At 49.9% G+C, this 14,919-nt stretch overlaps 1 protein-coding gene across 4 annotated transcripts; it reads right to left on the bottom strand.

The window, feature by feature from the left end:
- Positions 1-819: 819 nt before the first annotated feature.
- Positions 820-12,942, bottom strand: LOC135307692 (uncharacterized). Of its 4 annotated transcripts, XM_064432100.1 has the most exons (8): positions 12,169-12,942; positions 9,493-9,707; positions 8,488-8,648; positions 7,344-7,390; positions 5,685-5,773; positions 4,585-4,732; positions 3,329-3,511; positions 820-926 (listed from the first exon to the last, which is right to left on the bottom strand). In XM_064432100.1, the coding sequence occupies exons 2-8, from the start codon at positions 9,655-9,657 to the stop codon at positions 901-903; spliced, it is 819 nt and encodes a 272-aa protein (XP_064288170.1). In that variant the 5' UTR covers positions 9,658-9,707; positions 12,169-12,942; the 3' UTR covers positions 820-900. The 4 variants fall into 4 exon arrangements, with proteins under 4 accessions (XP_064288170.1, XP_064288171.1, XP_064288168.1 ...); XM_064432101.1 differs by lacking the exon at positions 3,329-3,511 and having other exon boundaries at positions 870-926; XM_064432098.1 differs by lacking the exon at positions 820-926 and having other exon boundaries at positions 3,125-3,511.
- Between the last annotated feature and the right edge of the window lie 1,977 nt (positions 12,943-14,919).

Here is a 14,919-nt window from a genome sequence, read left to right as displayed (position 1 = left end):
TCGGAGTCCATGTCCTTCCCCAAGATCGCAAAGAGCTCTCCCAGAGTGACAACTGCAGAGCAGGACACGTTGGACCGGAGGTTGGTCACCTGGGGAAGTCATGAGGGGAAACATAAGCATCACCTTGCAAAGAAAACCAGTTTCCTTAGACAAGACTCCCAGGAAATCACAACACGTCCCACTGTGTATAAAAGCACAGTAGGAGCAGAAGAGCCCAAGCATGAAAGACACTTACTCGGGCACCAGTTTCTGCCCACACACCTTCTTACTGCAGGCATGAAAAATAGGCTTCACTAAAGTGTTCCACTTAAACCTTCTATAATGTCTACTGCTTTGATTTTAGGCCCTTTTATTTGAAAAACATAGAAGCAAAATAAAGAAAGGGCTGCTTTCAAACCATAAAGGCACAAGGCATAAAGATAAAACAGTCAGATGCTCCTGTTCAAAAAAGCAACACCTGTAGTTGAAGCACCCAGGCAGAAAACAGAAAACACAGGCTCAGGTCTACAGACTCATTTGCAGTGTTCAATTACAGCTTGGGCAGAGATTGGGAATCTGGCATATCATGTTATTAGTGTCTCTTTTCTGCCTTGCATTATAATGGTACCTCACTCGCAGACAAGTGTCAGATACCCGACCTGCCAGTAAATACAGCTACATGTACACACAGATCCTACAGATAGCTGACAGACACTAGAAATAGAAGGTCTAAAACCAGAATGAAGGCAGTCCCTGAGCACACATGGAGATGAACAAGCACATATTCTACTCTACAAGCCGTGTATCGAGTATGGGGGACAATTCAGAGCAATGTTCTCACCTCTCTGGTAACTGCCAAGCAAATCTCACGAAGCTGACAGAGCAGGACTTCTGAATGGGACTCAGCCAGCAGTGTGATGTTCAAGAGTCCCTTCTTCTTCCGTTCCCTGAAAGGCAAGTACAAAAAAGATTGATTTTTCTCTCTACCCAAGCACTTGGCAGCACCCTTTCAAATCACCAGGCTGGCAGCTCAGTCAAAGCATGGCAGGTGCTTTTCAAGGAGTACTTAATGAAATCGTGGAACACATTGCCACAGGATGCTGTGGCTGTCAAAAGCATACACAAATCCAAGAGGCAAAGAGAGGGCTTTCAGAGTCTTCATTTGTGACCTTTCTGAAAATCTCTGCTATTAAGTCCCTCTGTCATCACTGCTTCCTAGAAGCTGTGAGGCCAGGCCATGCTGCTGGTTCTTGTCACCTCCCTGTACCTGTCCCTGAGACACAGTCCCATTGGGCTGTTATTGGGACATTTTCCTTCTTTGGCAGCCCCAGCAGGCAGTTCAGCACTGAGAGTCTGCACTGGCACTCTGGAGCTGAGTTTCCACTCTACAATCGAGGCCTGTGTGTCACCCACTCCACCTCACACGTTCCCCAAAAAAGCAGCAGGATGTCCCAGAAGATTAAGATTCCACCCCTGGGCAAGAACTGTTAAAACTCTGGCTTTTCCCAGAACACTCCGACCTAAAACAATGCCCACAACAGCAAAGTGTTATTGAAAAGGTGCAAACAACTCCATCTCTCAGCACTTGCTTTGTGCAGGCCCTCAGCTACAGGAAGGTGTGTGAGGCATCAGGGCTGCAGCCAGGGCTGGCAACTGATCCCATGGGCACCCCTGAGTGTCATCAGGACCCCCACACCTGCAGAAGCTCTCTGCACCTCCCAGGGCATCAAAGAGAAATGGGGAAGAGAAAGCAGAAGAGAAAGGGCAAAGCAAAGAAGACTGCACAAGGAGATGCAACGTGGCTAATTTTTCATGCTGTGAAATTTTTCATTCCCTGTGAGAATGAAGCATCCACCAGTGAGTGGATGCTAACCCAGACATCAAAAAGACAACCAATATCACCTAACATTTGGAAGGGTATCACCTCTGGGCCTCCTTCTGTCTGTGTAGAGTTTTGGGACACATTGTGAGAATTGACAAAACATCTCAAGCCCGTATGATTCCTTGAGAAGGAAAAGTTGAATTGCAAAAGTGCAAGATTCCCAGAGGATTTTATTTCTCTTTCCTTCTCTTCTGCCATGAGCCCTTCAGGAGTAATGGTAGGCAGAAGGACTTGAAGGCACAACTCAGTCCATTTCTCAAAAAGAGGAGCTGCCTGGAGCAGCTTCTGGGACTCACATGCAGGAGTCCCTGCCATTGCTGTCAGCAGTGGGAGCAGAGAGGAATCTTACTCAGTCCCACTGGGCCAGTGGCCCAAGGCACCCAAATCTCTACACTCAAAACTGCTGCCATCCTGCTTCTGCCTTCAGCCAGCAAAGCATCTCGTCCCACAGCTTTCTCTCTTCCCTCAGCATTTCCTTTGCAGCTCCATGGAGCAGCAGCCAAAGCCAGGAAACAGCATGGACCTGCTACAGTTGGAGCAGTGCTGCAGAGCAAGGCCAAGAAAAGGCTGCTCTCCACTCTTTATCCTCTCACAGCTCCACAGTGGTTTCAGCAGTGCCCTTTGGCCCTCTGGGCTCTCGGGGCTCAGAGGCACCAGCAAGACTCGCTTCTGACCGAACTTAACGCCAAGAGGGACACAGAGTGATGGGGCCTTTCTTACCAGTCATCACTGCCCAGCAAGGACAGTGCCTCCTGCAAGGCCTGCTGTGGGTCCGAAAAGGCTCTGTCCTTCTGCCTGAGCCCACGGAGCGGCTCCTCTCGGCGCAGGGCACCAGTGGCTGTCTGCGAGGTCACTGCAAGGACTTCCCTGCTCTCTGGATCCTGGGGCTCCCTGCTTTCTCTCAGCCTCCCCAGCTGAGCACAGCTCCAGGCTAAACCTGACAATTGCCCCACAGCCCCAGCTCCAAGTGCCACAGGTGCCACGGCCAGCGGCAGGTTCCTGAGGCCGCAGAGCTCCCACTCCCTGCCAGGCAGTGCCAACAGCAGGACTGGCCAGCCCAGGAGGGAACCCCTCAGGTGCCCCTCTTGTCTCAGCACCCTGATTTCCCACAGCCCTGAGGACAGGGGCTCTCGGCAAGTCCCTGAGGAGAGACCTGCAGCTGCCTCGTGACAGCACCAAGCCAAGCCTGAAGAACCCAGCCCTGCTGGGCCCAGCTCAATCCCCAGGAAGCAACAACCAGGGAACAGCCACACCTGACCCTTCACACCTGACAGTGCCTCTGTTTCCATTGACTTCAAATATTCTAGACTACCAAGCTGGAGTAACTCCAAAGTAGATTTGCTGTTCATTCTCAGGACACACTATGAACCCAAGATCCCGGCTGTGCTGGCTGAGGCAGGAGGCAGTTTGTGCTCCTTTTGCAAGGACAAACCCCTGCAGGAAAATGCTGCCATGGAGCAGGCTTACCCGAGGAGCTGCGTGGGAAGCTGCCATCTCCATGGAGGGTGGGCGTACTGGGCTGTAAGGGCACCGTGTCCTGCTTTCTCACGACCGTTTTCTTCATGGCGCTACCAGGGTCTTTTCTCTGTACACTGGGAGCTGTGCCATTGATAGGTGGTAGGCTGAAGCCTGCAGGCACCAAAGAGGAGCCTGTAAGTGGAGAGTGCTGGACGGGGTGATGATGGAAAAGGCCAGAGAAGTTGCTAGAGCTGGGTAACATTCTTTGTTGTCCCAAAGAACTACAAGTATAACAATGGCACACTAACATGGGACAGTGATCACAGAATCCCAGAGGAGTTTGGGCTGGAAGGCACCTTTAACCACCATCTAGTCCAACCCCTGTGAGCAGGGACGTTGTCTAGATCAGGTTTCTCAGAGCCCTACGTAAACTGGCCTTGAACACCTTCAAGGATAGACCAACAACAGCTTCCCTTGGCAAATCCTGCCAGCTTTTCATCCCCTTCATTTAAAAAAAAAATCTCCTTAATATCTAATGTAAATCTTCCCTCTTCTAGTTTAAAAGCAAACTGCAGTGACGCTTCTCCTAAGAAACAAAGAAAACCCAGAGTATTGCTTTGCTTTTGTTCTTCTGTTCCAGAGGCAGGCAGGGAAGTTACCAAAGTGCAGATAGCCTGGTGTGATGCCCTCGGGCTGAGTGCTGCCCCTGAGGGCCCTGCTGCCGCCCTCGGGCAGCACTCACAGCCCTGCAGGCTGAGCCCCTCAGCCAGGATTCAGTTGGGAACGCTGCTTGCTCCTGGGACGAAAACACAAGCACTGCCTGGGGCTTCAGCACAGCTCTACAGCGCCAGCTCCTCAGCAGGGAGCGGCAGGAGAAGGATCTCTGGTGTTTTCATCAGAAGGAATGGAATTTAGTTCCTTCCAGGTTGCAGCCTGGTTGAAAAGCATCCTTTTGGCCTCACCTTCCCTGGAGGCTGCTCTCCAGGAGAGAGTCTGAAGCCCCAGTGTACTTTGCAAGACAGAATTTTCTACTCTGAAAGACTTTACAAGTGGAGGTGGGAAGCTAATATTCTGTTACTGACTCAATGAGGCCATGGGCAAGACACTTCATGTCTCTCTATTTTTCTTTGGGAAACAGAATTAAATCCTAATGCAAGCTTCTTACTCAGATGCAAGCAGAACAGCCCCCCCAGTCTGATTGCAACATTGTGCAAAGGGCAAGCAAGTGGTCAAAAAGGACCACTACAAGTGTAGCCACCACTTACTTGCTTCAGCTGCATCTCCAGGCTCAAATGTCTCTGGAGGAAGCTGCAATGATTTCTCATTTTGTCTCCTCTTCATCTCTTCCATCAAAATCTCCATTTTCTTCTGCTCTAAGTTCTCTTTAGCCAACCTGCACAATTCAGCGCGGGTCTAGGTGCAATGGAAACACATCACAGACTGTAAGCAGAGACACACCAAGCAGACACAACACCTCATCAGGAGCACAGAGTGCACAGAGTGCCACAGTCTTCCATGCAGCTCCATATCCATTCCAATAGTTTCAGAGGAATGTCTCCCATGCTCGCCTTGGCAATTACACACAGTGAGGTGGAACACTTCACTGCCACAACCTCACACTGCTGCAACTGCAACCTATGTCAGGAAGCCCTGCTTGAAGCATGACAGTCATAGGAGTGCTCCAAGACAGATGAAGAGCTCACATGACAGTGAGCAGGCAGTGCAGTTCCTACAGGCCATGGCAGAAGAACGAAAACCATGTGCAATACCCAGCAAGGAGGGGGAATGACTGTTGCTTAACACTCATGGCCAGGAATTGCAGCTGTTTCTCACTTCCTGGCTTCTGAAGGACTCAGCTCTGAAGGACTTGGTCTCTGAGGCCAGCAGACCAAAAGGAGGAGTCTTGTGAAAACAAGTTGCACAAATGCTGATGTTAATGAGCAGAAAACTTGAGAATGAGAGGGCTGTGAGATACAGCCACAAAGGTAACCAGGAAAAAGCAAACTCTCCCATTTTAGTTTGCAGCCTTGCTTACACTCAACATTAGAGTCTTTGCTTCTCTGCATCCAAGGATGCACTTCTCCCACATTCACTGATGTCTAGCATGATCTGCCATTCAGAACTTCTCTAAACCAGCCTTTGCACATAAAGAATGCTTCTGGCGTGACCTTAGCACCATCTCCAAACCAGTCACCTTGGCACTACTGGAAATAGCCAAGCAATTGCTCTGTAGCTGTCAAATACATTCCCAAGAGAATCCCCATCCCCCAAGGAGTGGAAGATTATGATTTTCAGTGGCATTTTGGGCCAAGCACTAAACAGCCACTGGAAAGGAAGTCTGCTCATCCCTGTTCTTATCCCTTACCTTTCCAAAGATGTCCCTCCGCTCCTTGTCACTCCTAAGACCAGGACTGCTGGGATGATCTGTCTCCTTGGCCTGACTCAGTGAGAGGCCTGGGAATGGAAGCAAAGGTTCCTGTAAATCTCTGGCACCACGTGTTGGAAGCAAAAGAAGCTTTGCTTTCCTCATTAGATGTGCCCAGCATTCTGCAATCCTGTATTTGCAGGGAACAAAGTGCTCATCCAAAAGTTCCACTTTTGCTCTCCTTCCTTGTTCCAGGGGTTTATTCTCTGCTTTCTTTTCAGCAGAGACATCCAAACCCAAATAAACATGACCTATCTCAAAATAATTTTGATCTTGGCTGATATTGACAATTCAAAATGTCCTTAATAGAAGTAGCTGATGGCCGGTCATTCTGAAACACTTCCCAACAGAGCTGGTAGAACTAGGAGAACTAATTCTTCACATGGTTTCACAGAGGATAAAATCATGTAGCAGTCAAGCACTATGAGAGGTATACCTGCCTTAAAACTGGATTCTATCACCCTGCTAAATGATTGGGTCAGTAACAAAAGAAAGACCGGAAAGGATGAATGACAGAAGTGATTTATAGTCCAGAATTAATCCAGAAAAAATGTCATTTACTTACTGAGGACTACCGCTGCCTAGCTGCAGTAAGCATTGCAGTTGCATATACACAATTAAGGAGTTATTCCAAAGGTGCCATACTCAGGATGTGGCAGAACAAACCCTGAGCAAAGGGACCAGGGGATCTGATCCCTTTTTCTGCATCAGCAGAATTACTTCTCCAAGTCTCATCTCTCCTATCATTACACAACCAGAGATGTCAAAGGAACTACAACAGTGTCATTGAAGCTTACAGCTTGAAAGCAGTGGATGACCCAGAGGTGCCAGAGAATGCATTTTGTCTGGCACAATTCCACTTGTCAGGGATCAGGCAAGGCAGGGACAGGGACAAGGCAGGAGGCACCTCCTCCCCAGCCTCAGCCTGCAGCACTGACACAGGCAGAGACAGCCGGGGAAGAGATTTGTCATTGGGAACCTGCCACAGGTGGCTTTGGGCTTGTGCTATCAGAGGATGACAAACTCACACCCTGCCTAGGCTGCAGCCATTTGGAAGTCTCCTTCTCCTTCACTGGAAAATTCAAAAGGACTTTCCATCATAGGAGGTTTCCCTATTCCTCCCAGTGCAAAATTAGGCAATATCCATGAATCTCCAGCAAATCTCACACAGTTCAGATCAGAAATTACCCCAAGGAATGATTTTCTCCTTCAAGGGCAGTCGGAAGGAGTGGAAACATTTCTCATTTCATGCTAATTGGCTTGTTTTTCCATTCTGAGTTTGGAACTAGAAAGGCTGCAGGGAGATAAAAGGCATGACCAAGAAGGAGAGGAATGTTTCCTCTTCCTGCACAGCACATCCAGGAGCCCAAGGTACCCCTTCAGCTCCTGTCAATCAACAATTAACACTGGAGGAGTTTTCACTGCACCACCAGAGAACACTCCCAGGGACTGGGCTCTGGGAGAGTCCTCTGAGCCCATTAGGAAATTGAAATAAATGTAAAGATATCTTTACATAAATGGGCTTAACCAAGCTTTCCAAATGTCACTTCTGTGTCAAGACTAGAAAGGCCACTTTCGGACAGACATCCCTGTACATACCTGCATACTCTGGGGTCTTCTCTTGGCTTCTGCTGCTGGGTCTTGCGCTGGAGAAAATGGAGGACAAAAGAACATATGAGGAGCTAGAAGGAGAAGGGAGAGAATGGGTGTACCATGCTGTCCTGGGTTGACTATATGATGCTTTTATCCCCAATCGTCTTGTTCTGTTTATACTGAATAATAAGTTTTACACCTTTAAGACTCTCTTCCAGACAGTGAGGAGGGGAGGGAAGAAGCGCGCAGTTTGTTTTCAGACTGCTCTCACTCCTCCACATTCCTGCTCCTGGACTGTGTTGTCTGCGGATGGACAGACAGCCGGACAGAGCTCCTTTTTTCCCTTTTTCTTGCTTTTAGTTAGTTTTAGCTAGCTGAGGCAAAGAAGTTCTCTGCATTGTGATTTTTTTCCTTTTTTCTTGGACCTGTTCAAGCCTGCTCTGGACTGAACACCCAGAAGAGCACCGGCAGCTCCACCTGTGGCCCCCCTGGCCGGGCCTGGGCCACGGCGTTTCCAGCACCAGAGAGACTGATCAGAGACTGAGTGAGCCGAGCTGCAACCTGGGGAGGGGACTGTTCTGAGTTTGCTTTCTTTGGAGCAGTGAGAAGTTTTATTGTTAATATTGTTTGGTTTCTATTGTTTAATAAACAGGTTTCTTTCCACTTTTCTCCAAGGAGATATTTTCTCCCGAACCGGTTGGAGGGGGGAGGGGCAATTGAATCTGCTTTTGTAGAGAAGCCCCTTTGGGGGTTATCTCCCAAACTTGCCCTAAACCAGGACACATGCAAGGAGGCAAACCTTCTTAGCATGGTCACTGTGATGAAGGAGGAATTGTAACACATAAACCCAAATATGATTTATTGTCCTTAAGCTTTCAGTTGCTGGAATCACACAGAACTGGGCAAGCTCTGGCTGAAATAACAGCCAAGTCCAGCTGGGGACCCATCCTGAGACACTTTGAAGCCCTGCCTCCTCTTCCCCAGCACCACCTCTGCTCTTGGGGCGTTGCTCTTGGGTTTGACATTGGATGGGCAAAATGCGGAATATTCAGAGGTTTGCCTAAATACATGGGAGACTGTGCCAAATCACCACAGGAGATGGGAAGAGTGAGGTGAAGAGCACACTGGAGCAGCAGACACCTTGGCTTACCTCATCTCCTGGGACTCCTGCAATTCCATCTTTGGAGAGCTGTGCACAGACCCAGCAGCACTGCCCACAGGGGGAATTCCTGCCTTGCGTAGACGGGGGATTAAAGATTTTCCCAATTGTCTCTTCTTCATTTCCCCGCCAGTGGAGCACAGCAAGGAGGTCTGGAAAGAGTAGAACACAGTGCTCAGATCAATCATCCACACTTGCCCCCTTTGATGCCTCAAGAATTTTATCAATGCTCTTAACTGGGACCTGGTAGGAAAAGTCAAACTGATGCAGCAGCTTGGCTGTGGATTGGGAATGCAAAGGGAACTGGGAGAGACCATGTCCCACATTTCCGAGCTCTCCCCACCTTCTCACTTCCCTGGAAATGTGACTACATTTCCAGCTGGCATCCACATGTTTGACATCAAGGTGTTCTGGGGTGCCACTGCCTCCCCTGGCCTTTTGGATGCCATGGCAGTGGGTTTAGATCACTGTTCTCTCCCTGCCCCTAACGTGTCTCACAGCCAGTGCTGATCTCCAGCCAAATCCCCACAAAGCCATTCTGCAGCATGTCCAAACCTGCTTGTCTCAAGCCCCTCATTTCTGCTGCTGCTGCCCTTCCCTCCTACACTTCCCCAGCAGCCTTGGAGCCCAGATGCTGCTGCTGAGCTCTCGGGATGCTCGCTGATCTCCAGCTCCCCCACATCCATCATCTCAGCCTCACTGCCATTTAGGGAGTTCAGCAGAGCTCCCTGCCCTGCTGCTCTCTGCAAGGTCTCTGCCTGCCCAACTTGCTCCGGAGCCCCCATGCCATGGCCAGGAATGGGGGTGGAGGCAGCAGGGGCAGATGCACACCCATGCTTAGTATCCCATCATTTCTGGCCCAGCCAAAGAGCCAAGCCAGGACCTGTTCAAAATTCAGTGAAAGGGTCAGTTCCTGTCAGGGAAGAGGTCTCAGAGCTCTGCTGACAGCACATGATATGAAAATTTAGCACAAAGGACTTAGCTTGGTCTCCTTACCTCTCTTCCTTTTCCCTCTGCTCTGAGCTCCTGGCTTTTTCTACTCTCCTCATCCCAGCCGTTGCCAGCATTCCCAGTCTCCTGCTCTCCGCTGCACATCTTGCTTGGCGTGGCAGAAGGAGAGCTCCTCTGGATGGGAGGCAACGGCTTGGAGGGAAGGAGCATCGAGGGACTTGCCAGGGAAAACCTCTTGGCAAGAGGATAGCCAGTCAGAGCTGCAAAGTGGAGACATAAAATATAAGAGAGTCCACAAAGTAAATCTAAATCATCTGAAGCTCCGTATTTCATGGGACAGATTCCTTGGAAGCTTCTAAATAGCTGCACAGGGAAACATGCTCCTGCCACCAGCAGCTTGAAGCAGGCCAGGGGGAAAACCCTGCCCCACTTCCACAGAGCTGCCACAGGAACAGCCTGGCCTCTGGGCTGCCCTGGGACAGCAGGGAGCCCAGAGCCCTGTGCTCTCCAGCCATGGCTCAGCTGCACATGCACCCTGCTGCTCCTCTCCCTGCCCCACAGCTGAGCAGCCCTACAGCTCCACGGGGCACTGCCAGCAGCACAGCTCATTGCAGGGCACATGCAGGGCACAGCTGTTCCCTGCCAATGTGCACAGCCTCTCTGGGCTGCCACAAGACCCTTCCTCCCAACAGAGAGCGGCCCAGCTCCCACCTCACCTCTGTGTGAGGCTGAGCCACGCTCACAAGGGAAGAAGTGAGTTCGGTGAATTCCCACCTTTACAATCAATCCATCTAATGGGTGAGGCATGCAAGGGGTGTTTTCATTATTCAGAAGATCTCTCTGCTTTTTCTTTTCATGCAACTACCATCACTAGAATTCCTTTGAAATGTATGGAGCTGGCAAACCAGGAGAGAAAGCTTCTACAACTTTGCTTATGTGTTGTTCATTACCCATCCACTACTTTGAAATCCCTTTCCTTCTAAACTGTGGGCAACCCACAGTGGTCAACAGAATTTGACAATTACAACTCAGAAGTAATTGCTTTCCAAGTTAGTGTTCATGGCCTTTGTTTCAGTAACTCCCACTCAGTTCTAGGTTGGGTTTTATTGCTTCATTACTTTTCTTTCTCTTCACAACAGAGGAAGTGCTGGCACATGAACAATGGCACCTCATGTTGGAAGAAGCTTTGCAATCCAGGTTACATGTCCCCAGTACTCAAGGAGTCTGCATTTGCAGGGCATAAACTGGCCATTCAATTGGAAATTGCCACTTTTGCTGTGCTTCATTGCTCCATGGGTTTTTCTTCCTGATTTCTTTCATGCAGTCAACAAACTACCATCATAAAACCCAAAACCTACATAAACATGATCTGCCTCAAAACATTTCTGATCTTGGCTAATACTATCAATTCAAATTTTTCTCAGTGGAAATAGTACAGGGCGGGTCATTCTGATATATTCTCCAACTGAACTGTTGGAAGTAAGAGAACTAAGTTTTTACATAGTTTCACCAAGAATAAACCCATGTGGTATACAGGCCATTAGTGAGGAATACCGCTCTCTTAAAACTGGATTTGTTTCCTGCTATAAAACATCCCGGTCAGTAACAAAAGAGAGACAGTGATGGATTAATGAGATGGTTCATTCCTAGTCCAGAATTCATACAGCAAAATTGGCAACGACATTGATGAGTGATACTACTCCCTTGCTGCATTCAGCATTGCAGATGCATTCCAGCAATGAAGGAGTCATTCCAAAGGGGCCATACCCAGGATTTGGCAGAACAAACCCTGAGCAAAGGGACCAGGGGATCTGATCCCTTTTTCTGCATCGGCAGAATTACTTCTCCAAGTCTCATCTCTCCTATCATTACACAACCAGAGATGCCAAAGGAACTACAACAGTGTCATTGAAGCTTACAGCTTGAAAGCAGTGGATGACCCAGAGGTGCCAGAGAATGCATTTTGTCTGGCACAATTCCACTTGTCAGGGATCAGGCAAGGCAGGGACAGGGACAAGGCAGGAGGCACCTCCTCCCCAGCCTCAGCCTGCAGCACTGACACAGGCAGAGACAGCCGGGGAAGAGATTTGTCATTGGGAACCTGCCACAGGTGGCTTTGGGCTTGTGCTATCAGAGGATGACAAACTCACACCCTGCCTAGGCTGCAGCCATTTGGAAGTCTCCTTCTCCTTCACTGGAAAATTCAAAAGGACTTTCCATCATAGGAGGTTTCCCTATTCCTCCCAGTGCAAAATTAGGCAATATCCATGAATCTCCAGCAAATCTCACACAGTTCAGATCAGAAATTACCCCAAGGAATGATTTTCTCCTTCAAGGGCAGTCGGAAGGAGTGGAAACATTTCTCATTTCATGCTAATTGGCTTGTTTTTCCATTCTGAGTTTGGAACTAGAAAGGCTGCAGGGAGATAAAAGGCATGACCAAGAAGGAGAGGAATGTTTCCTCTTCCTGCACAGCACATCCAGGAGCCCAAGGTACCCCTTCAGCTCCTGTCAATCAACAATTAACACTGGAGGAGTTTTCACTGCACCACCAGAGAACAATCCCAGGGACTGGGCTCTGGGAGAGTCCTCTGAGCCCATTAGGAAATTGAAATAAATGTAAAGATATCTTTACATAAATGGGCTTAACCAAGCTTTCCAAATGTCACTTCCGTGTCAAGACTAGAAAGGCCACTTTCGGACAGACATCCCTGTACATACCTGCATACTCTGGGGTCTTCTCTTGGCTTCTGCTGCTGGGTCTTGCGCTGGAGAAAATGGAGGACAAAAGAACATATGAGGAGCTAGAAGGAGAAGGGAGAGAATGGGTGTACCATGCTGTCCTGGGTTGACTATATGATGCTTTTATCCCCAATCGTCTTGTTCTGTTTATACTGAATAATAAGTTTTACACCTTTAAGACTCTCTTCCAGACAGTGAGGAGGGGAGGGAAGAAGCGCGCAGTTTGTTTTCAGACTGCTCTCACTCCTCCACATTCCTGCTCCTGGACTGTGTTGTCTGCGGATGGACAGACAGCCGGACAGAGCTCCTTTTTTCCCTTTTTCTTGCTTTTAGTTAGTTTTAGCTAGCTGAGGCAAAGAAGTTCTCTGCATTGTGATTTTTTTCCTTTTTTCTTGGACCTGTTCAAGCCTGCTCTGGACTGAACACCCAGAAGAGCACCGGCAGCTCCACCTGTGGCCCCCCTGGCCGGGCCTGGGCCACGGCGTTTCCAGCACCAGAGAGACTGATCAGAGACTGAGTGAGCCGAGCTGCAACCTGGGGAGGGGACTGTTCTGAGTTTGCTTTCTTTGGAGCAGTGAGAAGTTTTATTGTTAATATTGTTTGGTTTCTATTGTTTAATAAACAGGTTTCTTTCCACTTTTCTCCAAGGAGATATTTTCTCCCGAACCGGTTGGAGGGGGGAGGGGCAATTGAATCTGCTTTTGTAGAGAAGCCCCTTTGGGGGTTATCTCCCAAACTTGCCCTAAACCAGGACACATGCAAGGAGGCAAACCTTCTTAGCATGGTCCCTGTGATGAAGGAGGAATTGTAACACATAAACCCAAATATGATTTATTGTCCTTAAGCTTTCAGTTGCTGGAATCACACAGAACTGGGCAAGCTCTGGCTGAAATAACAGCCAAGTCCAGCTGGGGACCCATCCTGAGACACTTTGAAGCCCTGCCTCCCTTTCCCCAGCACCACCTCTGCTCTTGGGGCATTGCTCTTGGGTTTGACATTCTGCTGGATCACCATAGATGGGCAAAATATGGTGTTGCCAGGATTTTTAGTGAAAAAGCCTCTGCTAGGATTTTTCCTGTCCTGAGGAGCTGAGGGCCTCAGGAAAGAAATGTAAACAATAACTATCTGCTGCTGTGGAGTGCCACAGGTGAATCTTCCATTGGTCCATGTGGATTGTTTTCAATCAGTGACCAATCACAGCCACCTGTGCCAAGGCTGTGAGCAGTCACAGGATTTTTGTTATTGATTCCTGTTCTATTCTTGTCTTTGTAGCCTTCTGATCTTTCTCTCTGTTCTTTTAGTATAGTTGTAATGTAGCATTTTAGTATAATATATATCATAATAAATCAGCCTTCTGATGAAAGTGGAGTCAAGCCTCGTGTCCTCGCACCAGGGGTTGCAGTCAAAGCAAGAATTGGTGACCCCTGGACGTGTGAAACTGATGGTCACCCCAAGAGTGACCATGGAATCTAGCCTGGAGCTGAAGAAACGAGACCCTGAAGATGGGCAGAGTTCACAGCCAAGGCAAACAGGAGAACCTGTTGGACTTTCCTGGAGATTGTGTCCAGAGACTGCAGAGCAGCAGAGCTGCACAGCTGGATCCACAAGGACACTGTCTAAAGGTACTGTTATTTTTTCCCTTCCTGAAGATCCTGCCATTCGCAAAAGGTGGGAGGAAAGTTGGGAAAATGTACCTTCGGAAGCTCAGGTTCCGTTTACTGCGTCAGAGGAGAAAGTTATTAAACTCTGGTGCAAATGGGGACACGATTTGATTTTTTGGAAGGAAGATTATTATGACGTTTTCAGATAGGCAAAATTTCATAGATTTTTTACAAATGTGATATACTCCCTCGATTTAGATGTTTGGGAGTTCATGAAGGCTGCTGTTGAGTGGACAGAGCACCAGGGTGTTAAACGCCCGTTGATATATTCAATATCCCAAGACATCTTATCCTGGGTTTTGACAGTAAAAAAGGCTGGGGGGGACGTCATGGCTCGGTGGCGCGGCCGCGCTCCGTACCCGCCAGGTTCGGCACGAGAGAAGCCTCTCAAAGAAGACGAACCGCGAGTTTGCATTCCCCCCGCACTGCCCACAGCTGAGCAAAAGTTTTTCTCTGTTCCTTCGGAGCAGACAGAGCTGCCTTCCCCCCCCTCTCCTTCTCTTGGGGGGGATGGGGAGCCGAGCCCGCCGCTTTCCGGGCCGGCCCCGCCCGCTTCGCCGCGAAATTCTCCGCTTCCCCCACCCCGGGAAGGGGCGGATCCGGCTCCGCCTCAGCCAGCCCCGCGGGAGGTGCCGGACCCCGCGGCTCCGCCTCAGCCAGCCCCGCGGGAGGCGCCGGACCCCGCGGCTCCGCCTCAGCCAGCCCCGCGGGAGGCGCCGGACCCCGCGGCTCCGCCTCAGCCGGCTCCGCCCGCGGCCCCGCAGCCGCCCGGGCCAGCTCCGCCGGCTCTGATGACTGCGCCTGCGCCGCGGCACCCGGAACCGCCTCCCGCCGATCCGCCCGTGTTGCCAGGCAGCGCGATCAACAACAGTGATTCCCCGGCTGTGCTGCTGCTCCCGGGAGCTGCAGGAGCTGCCTCCGTGTCTTCTTTCTCTGCATCCCAGCCGGCAACTGAATTCGCAACGGTGCAGGCGGCGCCTGCGCGGGCCGACCCCGCTCCGAGCCCGCCGCCCCCGCCTGTCCCGCCGCTCCCTGCCGATCCAATTGCAGTGCAAGAGCTTGCTGAGAA

Source organism: Passer domesticus, chromosome 9 (genome assembly GCF_036417665.1).
Source record: "Passer domesticus isolate bPasDom1 chromosome 9, bPasDom1.hap1, whole genome shotgun sequence".
Taxonomy (NCBI): domain Eukaryota; kingdom Metazoa; phylum Chordata; class Aves; order Passeriformes; family Passeridae; genus Passer; species Passer domesticus.
Note: the sequence above shows the minus strand (reverse complement) of the source record. Positions and strands in the feature narration are given on the sequence as shown.